This window comes from Felis catus, chromosome A3 (genome assembly GCF_018350175.1).
Source record: "Felis catus isolate Fca126 chromosome A3, F.catus_Fca126_mat1.0, whole genome shotgun sequence".
Classification (NCBI taxonomy): domain Eukaryota; kingdom Metazoa; phylum Chordata; class Mammalia; order Carnivora; family Felidae; genus Felis; species Felis catus.
Genome location: NC_058370.1, coordinates 43,557,878 through 43,581,443, shown reverse-complemented (window position 1 = coordinate 43,581,443; position 23,566 = coordinate 43,557,878). Strand labels below are relative to the sequence as shown.

General features: G+C 40.6%; 2 protein-coding genes across 3 annotated transcripts; one reads left to right on the top strand and one right to left on the bottom strand.

Moving 5' to 3' along the window:
- Positions 1-273: 273 nt before the first annotated feature.
- Positions 274-8,375, top strand: RBBP9 (RB binding protein 9, serine hydrolase). Its single transcript, XM_003983820.6, has 5 exons — positions 274-453; positions 1,668-1,710; positions 2,741-2,846; positions 6,131-6,216; positions 6,612-8,375. Exons 1-5 carry the CDS (start codon positions 355-357, stop codon positions 6,836-6,838), a joined length of 561 nt encoding a protein of 186 aa, XP_003983869.2. The 5' UTR covers positions 274-354; the 3' UTR covers positions 6,839-8,375.
- Positions 8,376-9,621: 1,246 nt separating this feature from the next.
- On the bottom strand, positions 9,622-23,518 carry POLR3F (RNA polymerase III subunit F). 2 transcript variants are annotated; one of them, XM_006929982.4, is made up of 10 exons: positions 23,284-23,518; positions 21,712-21,829; positions 18,865-18,932; positions 18,479-18,499; positions 18,287-18,354; positions 16,458-16,570; positions 14,317-14,460; positions 14,024-14,131; positions 12,280-12,471; positions 9,622-11,285 (listed from the first exon to the last, which is right to left on the bottom strand). In XM_006929982.4, the coding sequence occupies exons 1-10, from the start codon at positions 23,343-23,345 to the stop codon at positions 11,208-11,210; spliced, it is 972 nt and encodes a 323-aa protein (XP_006930044.1). In that variant the 5' UTR covers positions 23,346-23,518; the 3' UTR covers positions 9,622-11,207. The 2 variants fall into 2 exon arrangements, with proteins under 2 accessions (XP_006930044.1, XP_003983860.1); XM_003983811.5 differs by lacking the exon at positions 18,479-18,499 and having other exon boundaries at positions 23,284-23,494.
- Positions 23,519-23,566: the final 48 nt, after the last annotated feature.

The following is a 23,566-nucleotide window of genomic DNA, read 5'->3' as shown; positions in this document are numbered from 1 at the left end:
AAAGGTTATTTCTGTATATTTGGAACTAAAACCACACTTTCCAATAGAAATATATCATAATTCTAGTAAAGGGAGAGTATATTCTGGGCGTGTGACAGCCTGTCCTAAATAAGGCGAGGAGGGGACCAGAACGCTAGCAAGAGGCAAGTGAAAGGCGATTTATATTTGCTGGAAACTCGGAAGTTTGCTTTGGCCACCTTCTTCAGTAAGGACGGCCAGAGTCCAAGAGCCGGCCCACCGGCGCCCCAGAACTACAATTCCCAGAATGCCACAGTGCAGGCTCCCAGCGGATGCAGTCTCGGGCTCCCGGCCCTGCAGGCCCTGCTGCTGGTCGACATCGGCCCCTCTGCGCGCATGGCTTCCCCGAACAAGGCAGTTATTGTTCCTGGGAATGGAGGTGGGGATGTGGCCACCCACGGCTGGTACGGCTGGGTGAAGAAGGGGCTGGAGCAGGTAAGAGACAAGCCTGACCGCGCTGGGAGCCTTGAGGGGACGGAGGGGACAGTGGACTGAAGTTTGAACGTGTGTTCACCTCGTCCCCAGCCCCCCACCCCTTCAGCGAAGCCCTGTGTTTTCACTGCTCTCCCCGCTGCCCTGTCTCAAACTCTAGAACTAGTGGTCAGAATTTTGGTGGATAAAACTGCCCGGAAGACTTCTCTGAAGATTCAGTGGTTAGAGTACAAAGCACCACCTCTTAGAGCACCCCCCTGTCTCTCTGCATCTGTTGCTGGTTCAGATTTGGGGCTTACTAGATAAGTGTATCTCTGTCTTCTCTGCTTCCTGCCTCAGATTAAAAAAAAAAAAAATCAGTATGTAATATTTAATATAGGAAAAAGATGAATGTAACATACATGGAAATTGTGAAGTATAATGTAATGAATACCTGAGACTCCATAACCAAACTAAACTCTGCAACATTAACAATACCTTGGAAGCCACATGTATACCCCCCCAATCCCATTTCCCTGAAATTTTTTTCATTTGCTCCTCTTTTAAAAATGAACATACTTTTGCAGCTATGTGGGTATACTTTGAACAATATCTTATTTAATTTGGTTTCTTTGTGAGCTTTACACAAATGGCGTTGTGTCCCACTGTAATTGTCTTGTGCATCTTGATTTTTTTTTTTTTTTAACCTCTTCCATAACCAGTCAATAGGACTGCTTCCTGGGTTGCCATCCTTTAGAGCTCTAGAGTATGTGTCTAGAAGAAAATTTCAGGTTGTGGCTGAAAACCAAGGCCAGAGCTACAGATCAAAAAGAGCAGGACTGAAGCTGTCCAAGAGGGTGGGATCTCCAACTTTCTGTACCACATTTTGTACCATGTTTTACCTACTTCCTGGTGCACAGTCTTTTGGACTCCAGTTTGTCTAGAATGCATTCATTCATGATGCCTCTGTAGATACATGCCTACGGTGATAAACAGAGATGCACAAATGCAAATATGTACAGAGCTGGCTAGGTAAGAACTACAGACAGAAGGCAGTTTATCAGGAAGGATTGTCTGTTCACATGGAATCCAATGGCACTTAACCTGCTTCATTTCGTAATGTAAGCAAAGACTTATTGAATTGATAGAGATCATATCAGGTGTCTCATTTCTTATTAGCAAAGTATTAGTTGTAATTAAGCTCTTTATTATAGCTTTTTTTTCCCCTCATGTCATAGATACCTGGTTTCCAGTGTTTGGCTAAAAACATGCCTGACCCAAGTAAGTTTTAAACATGTTTTTAAATAGCCTCATCGTGTTGGGTTTTGATCTTGCCATTTTCCTGGTATAGAACAGGAATATCATAGTAGAGAAGCCAAAGGGAGTATATACCTAAGAATGAATGAAGGCAAGTAGTTTGGGGAAAAGGGTGTAAACCAAAAAGCATCATAGAAAATTCTAGTAAGGATCGAGAAAAGCACCCGGGCTTGGTAAAATTTAATTTTCCACTTTTTAAGCAACTCAGTTTTCCCTTCTATAAGTCAACAGATTCAACAGATATTTTCAGGCAAAATGTATGAGTGTTTCATGTGAGACAGAGATATGATAAAACTTCACAGCACCTATATGAGATCCAAATATTTCAAAATGTAACACTGCCACTTTTGTTCTGACTATGCCCATGACTTGTGTCAGGAATTTCCTCTTAGGAAAGAAAGCATATTTATACATGTGAATTTGAGAATGTTGTCTAATTTCTTTTTTTAAAAATTTTTAAATTTATTTTTGAGAGAGAGACAGGCAGAGTACGAGCAGAGATGGGGCAGAGAGAGAGAGGGAGACACAGAATCCAAAGAAGCCTCCAGGCTCTGAGCTGTCAGCACAGAGCCCAATGCGGGGCTCAAACTCATGAACCATGAGATCATGACCTGAGCTGAAGTCGGATGCTTAACCGACTGAGCCACCCAGGTGCCCCTAGAGTTACCTCTTAAGTTTACATTAAAGCTGCAGAATTAAATTTTTATTATTTCCTCAGTATTTTCTTATAAGAACATGGTAAAATAAAAAAAATAAAAGCTATATATATATATATATATATATATATATATATATATATAGCAAAACTATGGACTTGAGTCTCTCAAACAGCAACATATAAATCTTTGGCTCTATTGAAACAGCCCCGTCTCCTATGTGGTCCTGAAGTTCTTAAGTTGAGAAATGCTAAGTAGTCCTCTGTCAGAAAGGTGGGGTGGTATTAGACTAAGACTGTCCCTATCAAATGACACTCTTTCTTTACCCCGAACCTTAGTTACAGCTCGAGAGAGCATCTGGCTGCCCTTCATGGAGACGGAGCTGCACTGTGATGAGAAGACCATCATCATAGGCCACAGTTCTGGGGCCATTGCAGCCATGAGGTGCGATCCTTGTTCAATAGTCACCCTGTGTGGGCTCCAGTTGGCTTACAGACCTCACTGCAGTTCCTTGAACTTGCCAGCTCTGTACCTACCTTAGGCCTGTGCTGGCCCCTGTTCTACCTGGTATACTGTTTCTAGGTACTTGCATGGCTTTCTTTTCTTTAAGTCTCTACTTAATGTCTCTTTTCACTGAGGCCTAGTCTAATCACTCCAAATGAAACAATGGCTCCTATCCCCTTTATATCTTGGTATCCCTCTTTTAATCTATTACACTTTTCAACATCTGATGTCTTGTTTATTTCTTGCCTGTCTCTGGCCAATAAAAATGTAAGCAACATGAGAGTGGAGCTTCGTTCACTCTGACACTGGGACCTTAGTGCCTAGAAGAGTGTCTGCCATATGGCAGGTGCTAAATAAATATTTGTTGGAGGGCAGAGGCTGTTACACCACCCTGCACACCTCCCCCTCCCCCCAGTCCTTAGGATTCATGATACTTCCTGATGCTCTCGGTTATAACATCATGTCTCTCCCTTTAGGCTTATGAGGCCTAGAGGATAGGACTTAGCTGGCTGAATAAGCATATTAGGGTTGGGTTTCTTGCACATTTGCTAGGCTGGATGAGGAAGGAATATAGTTTTTGTGTAACCTCTTGTCCCAAGCAGTCGCTCAGGCTGGCATATAAATTGCATGTCAGGGAACCCTGCCAAATTCCATAGCCTTTCTGCCATTTGAAGCTATGAGATAATGCTTTCCAGTGTGGAGCTTAGTGTTCATAAGCTGCCAAAGGTTGTCTGGAAAATGAAGAAATCCCTTTATGCTGAAATCTGTACCAACTCAAGGCCAACTGAATTTTTCTCAGGCTATTGGCTAATAAAGATGTGCCTTCTTTTTAAAAAAAAATTTAAATATTTATTTATTTTGGGGAGACAGACAGAGTGGAAGCAGGGGAGGGGCAGAGAGAGAGGAAGACACAGAACCCAAAGCAGGCTCCAGGCTGTCAGCACAGAGCCCGACACGGGGTTCAAACCAATGAAGCATGGGATCGTGACCTGGGCGGAAGTTGGATGTTCAACTGACTGAGCCACCCAGGCGCCCCAGATGTGCCTTCTTTTAAAGATCCCTGTACCTGGGGCACCTTGGGTGGCTCAGTCGGTTGGGTGTCTGACTCTTGATTTTGGCTCAGGTCATGATCTCATGGTTCATGGGTTCGAGCCCCACCTTGGGCTTTGTGCTGGCAGGGCAGTGCCTGCTTGGTATCCTCTTTCTCTGCCCCACCTCTGCTCATGCTCTTTCTCTCTCTCTCAAAATAAATAAACTTAAAAAAAAAAAAAAAAAAGATCCCTGGAGCACCTGGGTGGCTCAGTCGGTTAAACGTCGGACTTTGGCTCAGGTCATAATCTCACGGTTTGTGGGTTCAGGCCCTGCTTGTCAGGTTCTGTGCTGACAGCTCAGACCCTAAAGCCTGGTTCAGATTCTGTGTCTCTCTCTTTCTCTGCCCTTCCCCTGCTTACGTTCTGTCTCTCTCTTAAAAATAAAATAAAAAATAATAAACTCACTGCAGGATTGTCTGCAACCTAAAAATTAACATCTAAAGTTAAGGTAGGCAAGGAGAAAATACATGCCAGTATGTGGTATAAGATGGTAGGGGAAAAGGATATTGGTAGAGCCACAGAGGACCACCCTGCGGATTACTTACTAATCACAAAGTGGACAATTGTGTCTTTACAATGGATATCTGATATCAGCTTAAGTAATCAAACTTAATCTCACCAATAAAGGGACACTGGCATTGTGTGTCTCTGATGTGATGGAGTGGGAAGGACACATTGCCTATGTAGTATTCTTGCCAAAAATGTTTAACCTCTGTCTAATCACGAGGAAACAAAAATTCAATTTAGGGGTGATATACAAGACAATTAATTGGCTTATTAAACTCTTAGAAAATGTCAATGTCATTTAAAACAAAAAATTTAAAAGGGACTAAAGAGTCATGAAAACCAAATGCAATGTGTGATCTTTGACTGGATCTAGGATTGAAAAGCAGTTTTGGGGTGCTTGGTGGCTCAGTTGTTTAAGTGTCTGGATCTTGATTTCGGCTCAGGTCGTGATCTCATAGTTTGTGAGTTCAAGCGCCATTATCAGGATCTGTGTATTACTGTCTCGGTGTTAAATGTACTGGGGTAATAATGGCACTGCGGATATGTAAGAGAATACCTTGTTCTTAGGGGACACAGTTGATGTATTTAGGTGTGAAGTGTGGTAAAATTAATGAATCAAGTGCTTGTTGTTCTAACTGTCCTGTAGGTTTGAAATTTTTCAAATTGTTGGGCAAAAAGTTTAGACTGCAAAACAAAATACCAACCCTAAATTTTTCCTGGCACAAAGGCCCCTTGAAGCTATTACTATTCCACATCTTTCCCTAGCCTAATCTTTGCCGAGTGTCTGCTTTTGGGCACTGTACTAGGCACCAGGGTCATAGAAATCAAGAAGGCTCACACCTGCCCTTAAGGAGCTGAAGGTTTATTGGGGAAGACAGATATAATACAACGCAAAGAGTAATACAATACAATGTGGAATGTGCAGCAAAAGAGGTACATTTCCGCTATGGTACAGTATTTCTTAAAATACGGTTCACAGATCACTTGTATTAGTCATCCGGGTTGGGGGGGAGGTGTCATGCCTTAAAATGCAGATCCCTGGGCCTCATACCAACTTTGAATCAGATGCTCCGGGACTGAATCTACATGTTAACCAACCAAGCAATGCTGATGCATACTGAAGGTAGGTTAATAGGCACATCAAAGAGAATGTTACACTTAAAAAAAAAAATTTTTGGGGGGGGGGGAGAGTGCAATCAGGGGAGGGGCAGAAAGAGGGGGACAGGATCTGAAGCAGGCTTTGCTGTGACAGGCTGATAGCAGCAAGCCTGATGTGGGGCTCAAACTCACGAACCGCGAGATCATGACCTGAGCCGAAGTTGGACACTCAACCGACTGAGCCACCCAGTTGCCCCCACTTCTTGTTTTTTTTTGAAAGGATTACCAAAGAGGTTTGGACTACCTTGAAAAATAAGTAGAAACTTCATCAAGTAGCCAAGGGTAATTTATTAACCACTGGGCTTGGAGTTCTGTAGTTTCCTTACTTTTTTTAAATTAACCTCAACAGCACCTGTTTTCTGTAAGCTAGATCAAATGTGTTTTTTTGTTTTTGTTTCTTTTTTTACTTTTTGGCAATCAGATTTAACATTAAGTATTTATTAGTTGACATCATTTCTCTTTCTCCAGGTATGCAGAAACACACCGAGTATATGCTATTGTGTTAGTGTCTGCATATACCTCTGACTTGGGGGATGAAAACGAGCGTGCCAGTGGTAAGTTTGAAACCGATTCAGAAAAGCCCTTCCTCTAATCACAGGGCTACCTGTTCAGGTCAAACAGTACTGGCTTTTGAATAGGCTAAAAACACCCTCTCGTAACAGATGAGAAACATTTGCTGCCCTTCTTTTGTACAAATTAGACCCTTTGAGAGGTGATAGACCATTTTCTAATGCATTGAACCCTAGAGGCCTGATTTTATCTGAGCCACATACGCCCCTTCACAAGTAGCTATGGTATTAAGCCCTACAGATTTGAAAACTAATGGACTTGTAACTCACAGGCTCGGATTCTGTGTGTCTGCTATGGTCTTCACTAGATATTTTACCATGGCTAGAATGGGAATTATCCATGGGCCGTAATAGGCTATATGTATATTTTTTTCCCATAGGATACTTCAACCGTCCCTGGCAGTGGGAGAAGATCAAAGCCAACTGCCCTTACATTGTGCAGTTTGGCTCCACTGATGATCCTTTCCTTCCCTGGAAGGAACAACAAGAAGTGGCTGATAGGTTGGAAGCCAAATTGTACAGATTCACTGACCGTGGCCACTTTCAGAATATGGAGTTTCATGAACTGATTAGTGTGGTAAAGTCTATGCTGAAAGTACCAGCATAGGTAGGATTACTTCTGCTATTTTACATTCCAATATAGGGGTAGAGCAATGATCAGGTTATTAATAGATAAAAATTATCTATTATGAGATGATTAGTAGACACATAAAACAGATCAAAGTTCCGGAAAAATAACCCAGAAGTTCAATATTCAAACTAAGTTACAAACTGCGTTTCCATTTTACATTGGATTTCTATTCACAAACTGCCATGAACTAAAGCAGTATTTTTCTCATTTGATCAGGGACATAAGGACAGTTTAACCACCTTTATCTGTCCAAAGTGAGTAAGATAGAAGTGGAATCCAGCTTTCCTGATTCCCAGTTCACATTAAAACTAGTTTGTGTATGTTGTAGGAGTTGTACTCCTCTTTGAAATGAACCTTTTTCTAGTTGGCAGGGTGGGGTGGGGTGAGGAAAACGACTAAAGATCCAGAGTGTTGGCTTAGAGCTCAAAACACTAGCTGTTCTGAGCTGGCCCAAGACATTAAACCCAGACTGGGGCCTTCATCTTTGACCCCTGCCGCAGTCCTTCAAACATGTTGAGGGAGAGGGATACATACGGATCTAAGAGTTGGGTCTGCCAGGTCGGGCAGGGAACAGAAGCCCAGCCTGTACAAATATGTCAGCATAGCCAACCAGATGTGTGCTAGACCAGCGTGGTGGGAATTTGGGCAGCATGGAGAACTCGTGCCCTTTCTAAATTGTTGCCATCTGGGAAGGTAGCAGGGTGTTGCCAATTTTCTGATTTTTTGAGGGAAAAACTTCATGCAGTGGTTTTCATATCTAGGGACTATATGTTTATATACACAGTTTATATGTATATGAATTATGCCCAATATATGTACATATGGATTACATAAGTCGACGACAACGTAAATAAAAAATGTACAAACACTGCAAGACATGCAAAGTCCAAGCCGCCCATTTGTGACCTCTGCCATTAGGAATTAACTTATCCAGGTGCTTTAAATGATTCTCTCTAAGCCTGAGAAATGAATTTAATGTCAAAGGATGAAATCATGAGAACAATTTAGATTTTGTTACAAAATTCTAAGTAATCTTTCCATACTTCAAATTTTGTTCTGTAAAGAGTTCTACCTTTTAAATTCTATGTTCCGTTAGCTCACTTCCAAGCATCATTCCACTTTTCTTCTGATCGTACTCCTTCAAAAAAATTGTTTTTTCTTTCCAATATTTTTTGGCTGTTACAATCCCTAAGTATTGACTCAAAACAATTTCCAGTGACTTTGTACATGTTACAGAACCTTATGTTTGCTGCAAAAATATGAATTAACTCACTATTTATGTCTACAGGAGATTCAAAGAGCCACCATTTTAACCTGAAAAGTCTTGGCTTCTAAATGTGTTCAAAGAAAAAATGGAAAGACTCTAAACTTTTAATAGCAGTTATCTTTGGGGAATGGGAATTTTAGGTACAGTGTGAAGGAAGTCTCCTTTTTATTTTGTACACCTGGGGATTGAGTTTGTTATAATGAACATGTATTACTTTTATAATTAAAATGACTATGTTTAAAACAACTCATTTGACATGTTAGTGAGAAGCAAATTAGATAAATCAATTGAGTAGTAATTTTCTTAAAGATGTTTGATTTGACCAAGTCTATAACCAAAGTTTGATTCTATTTGAATTGTTTGGAATTAGTAATCGTTCTACTTACTCTTGGCCTTGTTTTCTGAAGTCCTTTTTCAAAAAATTACAAACTTACACTACAAATAACAGTTAATAATATTTTGTCCTCTTTCTCCACAGAAAAATACATACAAGTGAGAAATAATTTTGATATCCTTCATTCCTATAATTAACATAGACCTATGTGACTGTAAGGATTGTGCTATATAATATGGTAGCCAGTAACCACAGGTAGCCATAAATTGAATTCATTTCTTCATTCAAGTCTTAACAGTCACGAAGTGACAAGTGGGTACTTTGACTGAACAGCAGATGTGGAATACTGTCACTATAAAATGTCCAGCAGCAGTAATCTAGGGCATGTATTTTCTTCCCTTACCCACAATCTAATAATGAGTAATAGTTCAAAGTAAAAGTCACTCAACTTGAAATTACTTGTTTGACTAGTTTTTACTCAGCTGATCACCATAAAAATCATGGCTCATAAAATTTACTCCTCATCAAACGAAGCTCAGAGGAATTTTATAGAAGAATGCCACATAAACTATCCATTTAAACCACTGAATCACGGTCTCTCAGGATTGTCTGACTCCCTATGATCATTAGTAAGCAGAACAGAAGGGCCATGACAGACTTCAGGGTGTATCTCTTCTCAGGTGACCAAAATACCTTATACTAAATGGAAATCAACTGTAAGGATTAGGACTTCACCACAATTTGATTTTTTTATTTTTTTTTTAATTTTTTTGTTGTCATGAGTCTAGAGCCCCATAATTTGTTTTGGTCAAAGTTTACTTCTGGTGGGTAAATATCTATTTAACTATATATCGGAGCTGCTGTTGTTTGGTTTTTTTAACGTTTATTTATCTTTGAGAGACAGAGAGAGACAGAGCAGGAGTGGGGAAGGGGCAGAGAAAGTGGGACACAGAATCCAAAGTAGGCTCCAGGCTCTTAGCTGTCAGCACAGAGCCCGAAGTGGGGCGTGAACTCAAGAACTGCGAGATCATGACCTGAGCCAAAGTTGGATGCTCAACTGACTGAGCTACCCAGGCGCCCTCAGAGGTGCTGTATTTTTAAACTATTGTCTCTTTTCTCCTTCAGTTAATATTCAGAATGAAAGACCTGCTATGGGAAAACCATTTAAAGGGTCTCTTTATTCTGGTGAGTCAATGAACTTTTGTTGTAGCCTTTGATTGTAAGCTTTAAAAACCAATCTTTGGCTATCAAGACATAATACAAAATCTGTAGTTAATACATGAACTGCTTCCTTCTCCCTACATCTGCCTCTCCCCCCAACTTCAGTTTTCTCATTAAATAAGACTAGCGCCTCTGTGATAGGCCAGGTTCCAAGAAGGACAAATAATGTTCTTACTATTCTAGCTTTCCTTGGGGGTGGAAGAGAAAGGCTTGTGTACTTTCAGGCTCCTAGATTCTTCTGTATCTTCTATATATTTAATACTTGAAATGATCCTTGTTTCAAAGTGCTGGTGTCATCGAATGCTATTTTATAGAGTTGGCCACAAACTCCATCTGGTTCTTAGTTCGTTACTGAGCTGATTTCCTTTTATTGATCCCATTTATCTCAAAGTTACCCTTCTGATGGTTGCCCATTTGGAGAATCTCCAAACTGGTAGTTGAACTCTGGTGTCAGTAGTAGCTGACCTTCAATTCCTTTCCCTTGGTCCCATACTTTTGGCTTGGACACAGAAATCACTGAGTGGAGGTACAAAGTGAAAATACAATAGCTGAGATCCTAAAAAGCTAACTTTTGTGCAACAGTACACTGAATAACCTAATGTTTTCTCTATGGCTAACGATTAGGACTGGAAGTACTATTAGAACTGAGAACAATTATAATGGCTTTCTGCTTAGCCTAGACTAATTACACCATGATTTTAGAAGAGAATAAGGAAACAAATCTAAAATAGGACAAGAAAAGAAGAATGGTATCCTGCTCACAATGAAGTACGAATGGAGGGTTATGGATTATGGGACAGTTCTAGCAAATAATACTATTGAACCACAGAATGAAACTTGGAAGACTTTAACAAAGGATCAGTGAAAACATTCTCTTGAAGATGAGAATAATCTAACTATGCACTAAAAATCCTTGATAATAGTCATCATTTGCATTTGAGGTAAGTACAAAGGCATAATCCTCTGAAATAATATTTCTGACATAAGGAATTAATAATGTGCAGAAAAGAGATGTTCCACTCTCTTCCCCACTCTTCCTTAAGTGCTATTCCTGCCCCATCACTTTTAATTACTTCTCAATGAAACCACTGAGGAAAGAGAAAACAAATGGCAATAGTGAAGTAGATGTAAAAAATTTCCAATGAAGATCTTAATAACTAACTTGGAAAAGGGCATTTTTAAGCTCTAGCCATTATCATAGTATTTGGCAAATTTAGATTTATTGGCTTCTTTTTCCATGAACCATCACAAGTCTTGAAGGCTTCAGAAGGTGGTCTTCCAGAAGTTCTAAGTATTTATCGAAGAATGGATTTCAGTATTAGCCTTACCTGCTTCATATTCCGTTGGCTACTCTACCATTATAAATTTAGTCTTCATAGATAAAAAAATATTTTTTCATAGCAGCAAGTCTATCCATTATTGTGAAGTTTGCTTTCAAGGGTATTTGATATTCCATCACGAATTAAATTATTTGCTCTCAAAGTAACTTCATTTGCAAAATGTCAGTAAAGTTCCTAGCTCTCTCAAAATTCGAGCCACTCTGTCATATAAATACAGTTAGATGGTGAAATCTCACCACCTTCATGGCAGTCGTCAAAAACCTTTAAAAAGAAAAAAGTTTACAATCAAATGAGAGTTTTAAAATTATTATAGGTAAAGTCTTAAGTGTCAACTACAACTATTCTTTTTGTTAACAACATATCCAAGACCCAACCATTCTCTAAAGCGGTATTAAAAGTGACACTTTGAAACTGAAAGAGACTAGAGCTGTAATAGGACCTGCTGTGTGATTACAGTTAGTTAATGAGAGACCTCTCACTGTAGCACTAAGATGACATGTTCTGCCCACTGGCCCAAAGGCTATTGGCAGGTAACAGGGATACAGGAAAGCAGATCTGTATGTGTGTTTGACTAGGCAAATGTTTCGTGTTTAACTGCATTCTTTTTTGTGAAGGGTGCTAAGCAGAATTCCCAATATGCTCGCTTTTTCCCCTAGGAGTTGACACGAGCATACAGACAGCTTAGGCATATAGACAAGGGCCAGTATAAAGAAATAAAACAGCAGCTGTGAGGGCCGGGACAGGGCCTGCAGCACGCAGCTGGCAAGCAGTAAATGGAAACAGATGGATGGAGAGTGCTGGGGCATGCTGCAGGGGAAAGCACATCTCTGGGTTTGAATCCTGATTCTTCTAAGCTGTATATCTTGTATCTTCCTTAGCTTCAAGCTTATGCAGAAATAACACCACTAGCTCCAAGGGACAGGAGGAGATTAAATGAGACCACATAAATCTTCAAGAACATACCTGGCCTGTGACACGTTCTCAGCAAATCCTATTTCCCTCCCTACTTAGGTTAAATGATTAGCCCTCGTTAAAAATTGTCCATTATAGAGCCAAACCCAGAAAAACACAAATTTCCCTAACCTGGTTATTCTAAAAAGGAATGTAAAGCCATGACTTGTTCATCAAAGTCTACGTGGAGGTTTGAGCAGCTGTTGGTCAACTCTGAGAATCAGAAAACTGGGGTGTGCTTGCTGGTAAGTTATGTGGCATTTGCACTTGGTGACAGGTGTGAAATGAAGCCACTTTAACTCACCGGGCAGAGTCCGCAGGGGGCCCGGACCAAACCTGTGGGCGGGATGATAGGATTGACTGCTCTATACAGTTTCATGTGTCCATCCACACTTCCAACTGTGCCTTCTTTTGCAGCGATGATAGTCATCTCTACTTTCCCGTCATAAATGAGTGTATTTAAGATAGTTTCAATGTCCTCCATGGACAATTCTACCTGAAAAGGGGACACATTAGAAAGGACACAGAAAGCACAAGAAGACATCCTATCTGAAGGTGTTTAAACAGTAAGGGTTGCAACTCCACCACGAATGGGGAAGCATTGCGCCGATGGGTGATTTAAAGCACAGAGCTGAACAACAGCCCAAGCTAGCACAAAGCACTGGAATGCTAAGGACAGAACTCTAACCTCATCTGAATTTGATACTTTCTTTCTGTGTTTCTACCCTTAGGTAAAATCTGGAAGTCTTATAAAGTAACATTTCCTTAGCAAGAACTTGATGTGGATTTATAAAATGTTCAAGCATAAAGTTATTTTAGATATCAAACTGTCCAAATTCCTAGTTTTTTATATAAATGAGAAATCTGTGTGGGGTATCTGGGTGGCTCAGTCGGTTAAGTGTCTGACTTCGGTTCAGGTCATGATCTCACGGTTCATGAGTTCAAGCCCCGCATCAAGCTCTGTGCTTACAGCTCAGAGCGTGGAGCCTGCTTCAGATTCTGTGTTTCCCTCTCTCTCTGCCCCTGCCCCACTCACGCTCTGTCTCTCTCTCAGAAACGAATAAACATTAAAAAAATTTTAAATAAGGGGCACCTGGGTGGCTCAGTCGGTAAACGTCTGACTTCAGCTCAGGTCATGATCTCGCAGTTCATGAGTTCAAGCCCTGCATCGGGCTGTGTGCTGACAGCTCAGAGCCTGGAGCCTGCTTCAGCTTCTGTGTCTCCCTCTCTCTCTCTGCTCCTCCCCCAATCACACTCTGTCTCTCTCTCAAAAATAAATAAGCATTAAAAAAAATTTTTTAAATAAATGAGAAATCTGGGGTCTAGGAAATGAAAACAGCTTGTCCAAATGGCCGATTCAATTTCTTCTGATTCTGAAAAGCATCCAGCACTATGTCTTTATATAGGTCTTCAAAAGAATATGCTGATGACGCTACTTGCCTCTTACAAGTTGGATAATACCAGTAAGTGACAACTGATGCTATTGAGGTTTGTCATCTATGTTGAAATGTCCCTGAGAAAGTCAAGACCTTGTCAGAAGAGACTTTTGAATTTTGGGAGTGCAGTGCACTGCCAGGCCTCTACACTGCTGCTCTATATGCCAAGCTTAAGTATATACAGATCACACAGTGCCTGATGGCAGGACAGTCACCTTTCTCTAAATGGCTTAGGACAGTGCTTTCCGAAAGTGGATTCTGCACAGTGTTCACAGGTATCACCTCAAAAAAGGGTCTGGGTCAAATATGTTCAGAATACATTGTAAACTATACCCCTGTGATGAAGAGTAACCTTAAAAAATTAAAATGAAGGGGCGCCTGGGTGGCTGTCTGTTGAACTTCTGACTTCGTACCAGGCCATGATCTCATGGCTCATGGGTTCGAGCCCTGCGTAGGGCTCTGTGCTGACAGCTCAGAGCCTGGAGCCTGCTTCAGATTTTGTCTCTCTGCCCCTCCCCCACTCATGATCTGTGTCTTTCTCTCAAAAATAAACATTAAAAAAATTTTTTTGAAATAGAAAATAAGATGAAAATTCAAAACCCAAGCTCTCACCTTACTGATCCCCAATTCACAGATGTACTTCCATACTTCATGTGATGAGGCAAATGAACTATTTCTTTGTATCATTGGATTCTGTTTGCTTTCTCGTGCTGTTTCTGCCTGTAAGGGTAGAAACACAAATCTCAGCATAGTGTTTTCTGAATACAATTTATATAGTCTGAAAATCAACAATGGAATATACTGTTTAGTAAAAATTATCAACTTCACCATTTTCAAGTCCTATAAAATACGATATAAACTTTTTAAAAAAGATTTGCAGTGATGTGTCCTCAGTTATGCCTCACCTTGGTTTGTAGAAATTTAAAACACTGTTGGTTAAGCACCTCTACAAATTCTGATTCAAAATCCTGGTCACTGTACCAGGCTCCACCAGTCACAGACCGGTCTGGCTGCAGGTTATAGAGCATATATACTTTCTTTTTTGAGGCCTAGGAAAAAACATGCACAAGCAGATGTGGTTATAAGATAAATAAGTCTTCTGAAACTAAGATTAAAAAAAAAAAACTCAAAACTTTGTATTTTAGAGCAGTTTTAGATTTACACAATTATTGTAAAGATGGTACATTTACCTTGTGCTCAGTTTCCCCTCTTATTAGCATCTTACATATTAGTAGGGTACATTTATTACAGTTAATGAACCAATATTGATACATCATTATTACCGAAGTCTATACTTTACTGAGATTTCCTTAGTTTTCCCCTAATGTCCCTTTTCTGGGTCAAGAACCTATTCAGGATACCACACTACATTTACTTGGTATGTTTCCTTGGCAACTTCTGGTTGTGACAGCTTCTCAGACTTTCCTTGTTTTTGAGAACTTGCCAGTTCTGAGAATTACTGGTTGGGTATTCTGTAAGACGCCTTTTGACTGGGATTTGTCTGATGTTTTTCTCAGGACTAGACCAGGAAAAAGACCACAGAGGAAGTGCCCTTCTGACCACATCCCATCAAGGGTACTCAATCGTCACCAAGTGATGATTGATCACCATCACTAAGACTTTTCGGGGTTGATGTTAACCTTGATCATGTGGCTTGAGGTAGTGTTTCTCAGTTTTCTCCACTGTAAACTTTCTTCCCTAGCCTTGCCATGTTTGGAAGGAAATCAGTACGCAGAGCCCAAACTGAAGGAGGGAGAGTTACGTTCTACTACCTAAATTACCTGGAACTCTTCTGCACAGGAGGTTTGTCTATTCTGCCTCTTTCCACTCATGGGAAGATGGGTCATTTATTTCAACATTTATATCAGTATGGACTTAGAAAGATTTATTTTAGACTTTGGGTTACAATCCAATACTACTTCAGTTTGAAACCTTGAAAACATTGTGTAAATGAAAGAAGCCTGATGCAAAAGACCACATACTGTATGATTCCATTTATACAAAATTTCCAGAATAGGCAGATCTGTAGAGACAGAAACTACATTAGTGGTTATCAAGGCCTACAGGCAGGGATGCAGAGGACTGACTGCTAGTGGGGTCACATTTCACGGGTGATGAAAATGTCCTAAAATTACAGCAGTGTGATGGTTGCACAACTTTGGGAATATACTAAAAACTACCAAACTGTATATTTTAAACAGATGAATCTTATGGCATGTCAATTTTATCTCAATAAGGCTGTTATTAAAAATAAAGGTGGAGAAGAAAGATTGGCAAAGTGAAGGTAGGTGATCGGTATGTGGAGACTTGTATTATTGGCTCTACTTTTGTGAAAATTTGAAATTATCCATTAAAAATGCAGAAGGGAGATAATGGTATAAACTAGGGATTGGTTAGGCAAAAATACTATTTGATAAATAAAATCTCTGATGAACATTGAATTCTTATTTGCCAAAATCCGTGTTCAAGCAAACTTTAGGGGGAATCTTGGCTCTTCTGATACCTAAGTCAGTGCAGTCAGCAGCTGGTGTCCCTGATGCAGCCAGCTCTGGAGTGGAAGCCCCTGGAGGAGGTAATAGGGCTGGGGTGGGATGAGGAGAAAAAGAAACACCATGTACTGGAACAGACAGGGCAGAGATCTTTCTCTGACTTGTTTACTCACGTATCCCAAGCACTACAAGAGTACCTGGTACACAGCAAACACACAATAGCTATTTGTTGAATGAGTAATCTAATATGCCAGGATGGAGTAAATTATCTTACACATGGAAATCCAGGAAAAATGCTCATGGTTCCAAAAATTCTTTACTGAAGAGTAAAGTGGTTTTAGCTTTAATGGCGGGTGAGACACAAAGAGTTAATTAAGCAGCGATAAATCTAGGCAACATCTCCAAGCCAATCCAACTTGAGCTTAATTTTTAGAAATCGTTTTGACCAGTAGTTTTAAATCATGACACAGCTTACAGAACAATAAAAATCTTGAAACGTACTTGGACCAGAACATATACAATGACCACTTGGGGGAAGAAAAGAGAAAACTACTCACTGCCACAGACTTAACAGCTTTGATAAGCTTTTTACTTTCCAAATTCTTTAGAATTTTGTTAATTTCTGTTAATGGCAAGTTACTTTTGTATCGGATATCTCTGCTCCATATTCCTATAAGAAAATAAAGTAAAATGAATTCAACACCATAGGATGTGTGTTTACAGTCCTACTGCTGTATCTCATGCCAAAACTATAACAAAGTATGTATATATATGTATATATCCCTAGAGCACAGTTATAGAGAAAACAGTGACTTAGAGGTAAGAATCTCAGATAACATAACATATAAAATGTTAAGTTATGTGCTCTATCTTCTAACCAGAAATTTCTTGGAATCCTAGCATGGCACCTTTCTAAAAACACTGAAAAAGATATTTTTTAATGGAAGGAAAGAATGGTACTGAATTGACTTACATTGTCTCTTCCATCCCCTTTTGCATCCCAACTTCTGTTTCCTATTATTTTTACTTTAGATTTGTATTTTTTTTTTTAATTTATTATTTTTTGAGAGAGAGCTCAAGTCAGGAGGGGGCGAGAGGGAGGAAGAGAGAAGATGCCAAGCAGGCTCTGCGCTGTCTGCACAGAGCCCAACTTGCGGTTTGATCCCATGACCTAGGGATCATGACCTGAGCCAAAATCAAGAGTCAGATGCTTAACTGAGCCACCCAGGCGCCCCTACTTTAGATTGTATTTAGATTGTAACTTAAGTTTGGGCCAAGGTCAGTTGCCACTGTCAGCGTAGAGCAAAAAATACTTTATGTAAGCATCTGTGTGCATGTATACCCATTACGTATACACGAAAACTGTATTTAAGAGATGAAAAATGGAAGACTGGGGTTCTCACAGCCACCAAAAGCCCTGTGCGGGAAGCTATGGTTTCTCTCTGTTTTAAATGCTTATTTATTTAGTTTTGAGAAAGAGAGAGAGAGAAGGAGGGGCAGAGAGAGGGGGAGACAGAGAATCCCAGGCAGGTTCTGCACTGTCAGCCCAGAGCCTGACACGGGGCTTGAACCCACAAACCGTGAGATCATGACCTGAGCCTAAGTTGGACACTTAACCAACTCAGCTACCCTGCCGCCCTGGTTACTCTTTTAAAAAAGGCTTGTATATGGAATTTTGTATAAAACATGTTACCCTATTTTCTTCCCAGCACAGAGGCATAATGAGATAGGAAGAAGTTTTTAAGATAGAGAATGCTTTTTTCATGAATCTATTTTTAAAATATTAATTTAACTTCTAATAAATATAAGAATGATATGATTTCAAATTATATCATGGTTGATACATTGTTGAAACTAGTATCAGTGACTCAAATCCTAAATTGTGATAACAGCAGTTTAGATAGAATTCTGTAAGTGGGATAGAGAGATATCTAATAGTTGCTGAGGGATCTCAGTCAGGCACTGCCACACTGCACTAGACATCCCTCTGCTTTCTCCAAAAACCAGAGAGATGTTATTATCCATAATTTACAGATAAGAGGAAAAGGAAGAAACAAAGGCCTCCAAAGTTTAGAAAGAATTAAAAAACAAAACAAAACAACAACTCCTTAAGTTTTAAGGATCAAAATTTAGAAGTTCCTTTCCATCCCTGCCCATAGCCATCTAGATCCTACCCTCCCTGGAGGCAGCAATGGCATCACTTCTGGGTGTCCCTCAAGCATACGCACGTTACACGTTTATGTCATATCTCCTCTTCTTTTAACATACATGGCAGCATTCTCTATACATAGATCTATAGCTTGGGAAGCCAGATCTCATTCCCTATTTCTGGACCTACAGACAAAGACCAGGAAGTTTTTTCCTGCTTCTTCCTTCACATGCTTACCTTTATTTCCTGCATCCTCTATGATTTGATATACCAGTTTTTCTTGGTTATCTGATCCTTTCATTTTACTGCAGGGGAATAAAGTAGAATTAAAAAGGCAAAGAGATACAGGATAATCTAAGAATCTACATAACTACTTGAATTAGTGAACAAGGTCATCACATTGACTTATTTACCAAAAGAAGGGCTTACCTTAAAAAGAATGAGACAGGGCTGTATGTACCAGAATGAAAAGATGTCCAAGATATAGTAAGTGAAAAAAACAAGTTGCAAAACAGTATGGATAGCATGATCCCATTTTTGTTAAAAAAAAAAGAAAAAAAAAGAAAAAAAGAGATTATATATATAGTATATAAATATATAATCATCTCTATATATTTATATATATACCTAGAAGAAAGGACATATACCAAATTATTAAAAGCAGTCATCTCTGAAAAATGGAACTCATGACAAGAGGCCGGAATGATATGCAGGACAGATTACATTATGCAATTCTCTATTGACTTTTTTCCCCAAAACCATAGATTATGTTCGTAATAATTAAAGTTTCTAAAAATAAAAAATTGGGTGCTTACCCAGCATTCTGAGAATCCTTTATTCTATACAGAAGGCCTGTATTGCTCCTTAAGAGATCCAACTGACCCTAAAGTTTTTTTAAACAGAAAATAATAATGAATTATTTTGGAGCTATTTTAAATCAATCACAAATGTTAATGTATTCTTTAAAAGTTTACACAAACCAAAACATCCTGCCTTGCAGTTATTTGTTAGTTCCTCACTCAAGACTTCGGTCTTTGTCTACATATCACATGTGATATATTTTCAAAAACTTAGCGCTTTATGTTACCATTTTCCAAATTATATGCTGGTGTCCTGGCTTGGTTATATGACCAATGCATAAATAATTTTGAAGAAGCAGCTTTAGAATAATAAATAAAAATCCATAGTCAAATTCGAATAAATTCAATCAGTATATGTAATGTAAAGATAAATAATTTATATAAACAAGAAGTTCAAATAAAGGCTAACATGCATAAATCTGTAACATGATGATTAACTAAACCTGACAAAATAGTGATATTTAGTGATTTGTGTGATTTCTGTTGTATTACATGAAAATTAGAAAGGTCAACCAATGAATAAAAGATGCAATAGTTTTGGTTTTATGTAACAAATCAAAAGTAAAGTAAAGCATGTCTGGCGTGCTTTTGAAATTCCTTGGGTGTGAACTCTGGAGCACTCAGGTGGCCATATTATGGGATTTCTGGCAGTTTGGGGAATCCATGGCTGGGAGAGGCCCCACTGCCGTGCACTGAGACTAGGATGACACATGACTTAGAAACAGGCTTACATACGGATGAACAGCAATAACCTCCCTCCCCGAACCCCACTAAGTAGGAAAATCGAACCACAAAGTTCCATTTGGAGGTCGTTTAATTCAGCCCATGAACATTTCCTGAAAACCCATACTGTGATTCATGTTTGGTGGGGGACAAACATGAATTCTAAAAGAGAATCACACAGCTAACATCAATGCTATCTTGTCGGCATCAACACAGAGGTAAGTTAAGGGTGGAATGGGCGCTCAGAGAAGCAGCTTTGGCCCAACCTGGGGGGATTTCAGGGAAGCTTTCTGGGAGACAATAGCAGAGCTGAAGGAAGAGCTGAAGGAAAATGAATAATTTTCATGTAATACAACAGGAGTTAGTCTGTGAAGAAAGGGAAGAAGGGCCTTCTAACCAGTGAAGACAAAGGACCTGAGGCAGGATGTGGCAGGGAACCAAAGACAATCTGTTCCCCTGAACCCTAACTTTTGACGCAGAGTGGGTGAGGAAAGTAGGGGCTCAGTGCGGTAAACCCAGGAATGTGGACTTGAATCTGTAGTGTTGAGAGGATTCTGGGTCACGAGTGACTTGGTCAGATCTGTATTATGATCAAGGGGCGCCTGAGTGGCTCAGTCAGTTAGGCATCCAACTCTTGTTCTCAGGGTCTTGATCTCAGGGTCGTGAGTTCAAGTCCCGCATTGGGCTCTGTGCTGGGTGTGAAGCCTACTTAAAAAAAAAAAAAAAAAAATCAGGCTGGCTGCACTGAGGCAGATGGAACCAGGAGAGCCCGTTAGAATATACTGTGATAGTCCAGGAAAAAGCCAAGAGCCTGAACACATGCAGAGGTAGCAGGAATGGAAAGGAGGGAACAAATCTGAGAGCTGTTTATGAGCTAAAAGCAGCAAGCCTTTGTGATTTACTAATAATTAAAAGTCATCATAGCTCCACCACTGCTTACAACCTGTAGACCACAGGCCTGGCAGTAGATGGGGCTGCAGAGATGGCGAAAGAGAGGGAGGCACTGAGGAGGATTTTCAGACAGAAGGCAAAGGGCTCAAAGGGTAGTCAGAGGACAAAAACAGTTTCAGTTGCCACAACCTCCAGCATCCCTTCCACTATCCCTCCTGGAGCTGAGTCCTTCACCATGGTGAACTGATTAGAAATCACCAACAGTACTAAAACAGGGCGAGCACTCTGGCCCACTGCTTATTTTTATAAGTAAGGTTTTACCGGAATGCAGCCATGCTCATGTGCTTATGAATGGTTCATGGCTACTTTCCTGCAGAGTTGAGTAGTTATGACAGAAACCTTATGGCCTGCAAAGCCTACGACGCATACTATCTGGCACGTTACAGAAAGTTTTCCAGCCATTGAGCTAGAAGGTCGAAGGGAGTAGTTTAACAGAACGTTCACCTGTCCTCAAACCTCCATGAGTCCTTAGTGTAGAAATCTTTTATTCAATTTCTACTACAACCAAAATGAAATGCTTTCAAGACATGGGAGTTTTGATGATGGAGAAATGAAAGGAGAAATAGGCAGATTTAGAGGATGGGGTGCCACAAGGTGGGGTGTTTTGGGACAGTGTAGGAGAATGATATTAGGTTCCCCAGGAGAAGAGAAGAGAGAAGAGCAGGTAGAAGGGCTTCAACGAAAAACCCCACTGCAGCGTGACTAGACTCATTCCTGCCTCCTGAAATGCTCAGAGTGAGGAGTGAGATTGTGGAGAATGAAGCCCTAAGGAACCGACTCTGTGATAACCTGCAGAAAAACCAGATGGGGCATATTTCATAGGCAATGGCCCAACACCAACAGCAGGAAGCAAACAGAAGGTGAGAGCAGACTAGGCCTAGGTGCCCCGTGTCTCACGATGACAATTAGGTTAACAAATACAACAGTTAAAACAATACATTTATTTCATTCTTCTTGTAAAATGATGTGTAATTATTTCTTCTTTCCTCAGTTCGGGCAGTCTGAGCTGTTTCCTGGTTTGGAGTCTTAACCTAACACACTTGAGAATGGTTTCACATCTACGTAACAGGAAGTAATGACAGTCCATAGCACATAAATAATTACATCAACTAGTTGAATTTGCCTTACCATGGACAGCAGTCTATTGATGGCCACTGCCCGCTGCTGGGCTTCTATATGAGGCATTTCATTCTGAATTACTTGGTCTGTGATTCCATGAGGGAACTGGTGACATAATTCTATAATCCTAGGAACAAAGGCAATAATGATTTTATTCATGTTCTGACCCATTTCAAGAGGCAATGAGGGAAAAATACAAGCAGAATGGTTTGAAATTGTGCCTTTTTTCACATTTGGCAGATGATCTAGGTTTCTGTGATGGTTGTGAATCAAAGCATGTTAGAAATTGAGCAAGATAAAGTACATGTTTACATAATTACTACTATTTAAGGGAGTGTTTCTTTTCCTCACTAATATGAACTTTAAATTAGAAAAGTCAAATGAAAACAAACACAAAATATATTAAAGCTGGGGCTTCAATTTTCTCAGACAGAACAACTATGACAAAGTTAATATGCAGTGCATTGGGCAGTCATAGTCTGCAAGGAGGCAAATCAGACACGTCTGGTGGGAAGACAAAATTTGTTATGCCAATTAACCACAACTGGGTCTGCTTTGGGAATTATCTATACCAAACAAAAATCAACCAAACTATCCACCTTGTCATAGGATCATCGTACATGTTTTCATAAGTTTGAGAAAGTCAAGGTCTTTAAAACTATGTGGTAACCTAAAAATATAAAATTAGGAGAGGCTTTAGGTGACCTAAACTCTCAAAAAAATTTTTGTTTGTTTTATATTTGAGAGAGAGCGTGAGCAGGGGAGGGGCAGAGAGAGAGGGAGACACAGAATTTGAAGCAGGCTCCAGGCTCTGAGCTGTCAGCTCGGAGCCCCACATGGGGCTGGAACCCATGAGCGGTGAGGTCATGACCTGAGCTGAAGTCGGAGGTTCAACCGACTGAGCCACCCAGGCGCCCCCCCCCCCCCGACTTTTTTAAAGTGTTTTTTTTTTAATGTTTTACCTTATATTTGAGAGAGAGAGAGAGAGAGAGAGCGCGAGCGTCAGCAGGGGAGGGGCTGAGAGAGAGGGAGTCACAAAATCTGAAGCAGGCTCCAGGCTCTGAGCTGTCAGCACAGAGCCCGACGCGGGGCTCGAACCCACGAGCGTGATAGGTAACCTAAAACCTTAAATACTGCACGGAAACCATTTGGCTTCGTGTTGCTTCAAAAATCCAAACTGCATCCTAATTTCGCCCAAACATTCTGTCGTGGGAGTTCCCTTAGCGACAAGAGCGATCCTGGATCAGAGTACAGGACGTATCTACAAGTACTACGGGAAAAACGCCAAGTCCTCTCTGGGCGTCGGTTACCTTAATGTAGGAAGAAAACACATCATCACAACTTTCCGAACAGCACCGGCGCAAGATCGGATACGTAAAGTTGCAAACTGTCAAGCTCGCCCGGAACTTCTCAAGAAGTCTGCGGTCCAGGGATGGGAGGGAGGCTCCAAACCCCACGAATCCCTTTCCTGTGCGCGCAAGTATCTGCCGACGGTGCCCGTGGAAGGGGTCCACCTGCCCAAACGACCAGCCGCCTGAGGGGGGCTTCAGAGCAGGGAAGGAGCCTCACTCACTGGTTTACCTGTTTTCTATTTCCACGGGATCCGCGTCGGGCGGCTGCACCTTCACCTTCACCTCAGCCATCACTGCCCAGTTCCCGTCCCTCGTGGGAAGAGATGTTCGGAGTCGCCGGTTACCCAGCTGGGGAGCGAGGAAACCGGGGAAAGAAAGCACCAGGCTTGGCAAGGGGCCTTCTTCCTCGTGTCGCAGCCGGTCCTTACTTGTTCTGTCGGCCTGAGGTGGCCGAGCCGCGCCTGATCCGGTACGTCTTATTCTTGTTTTTCAGAAGGTCAATGCCTGTCGGA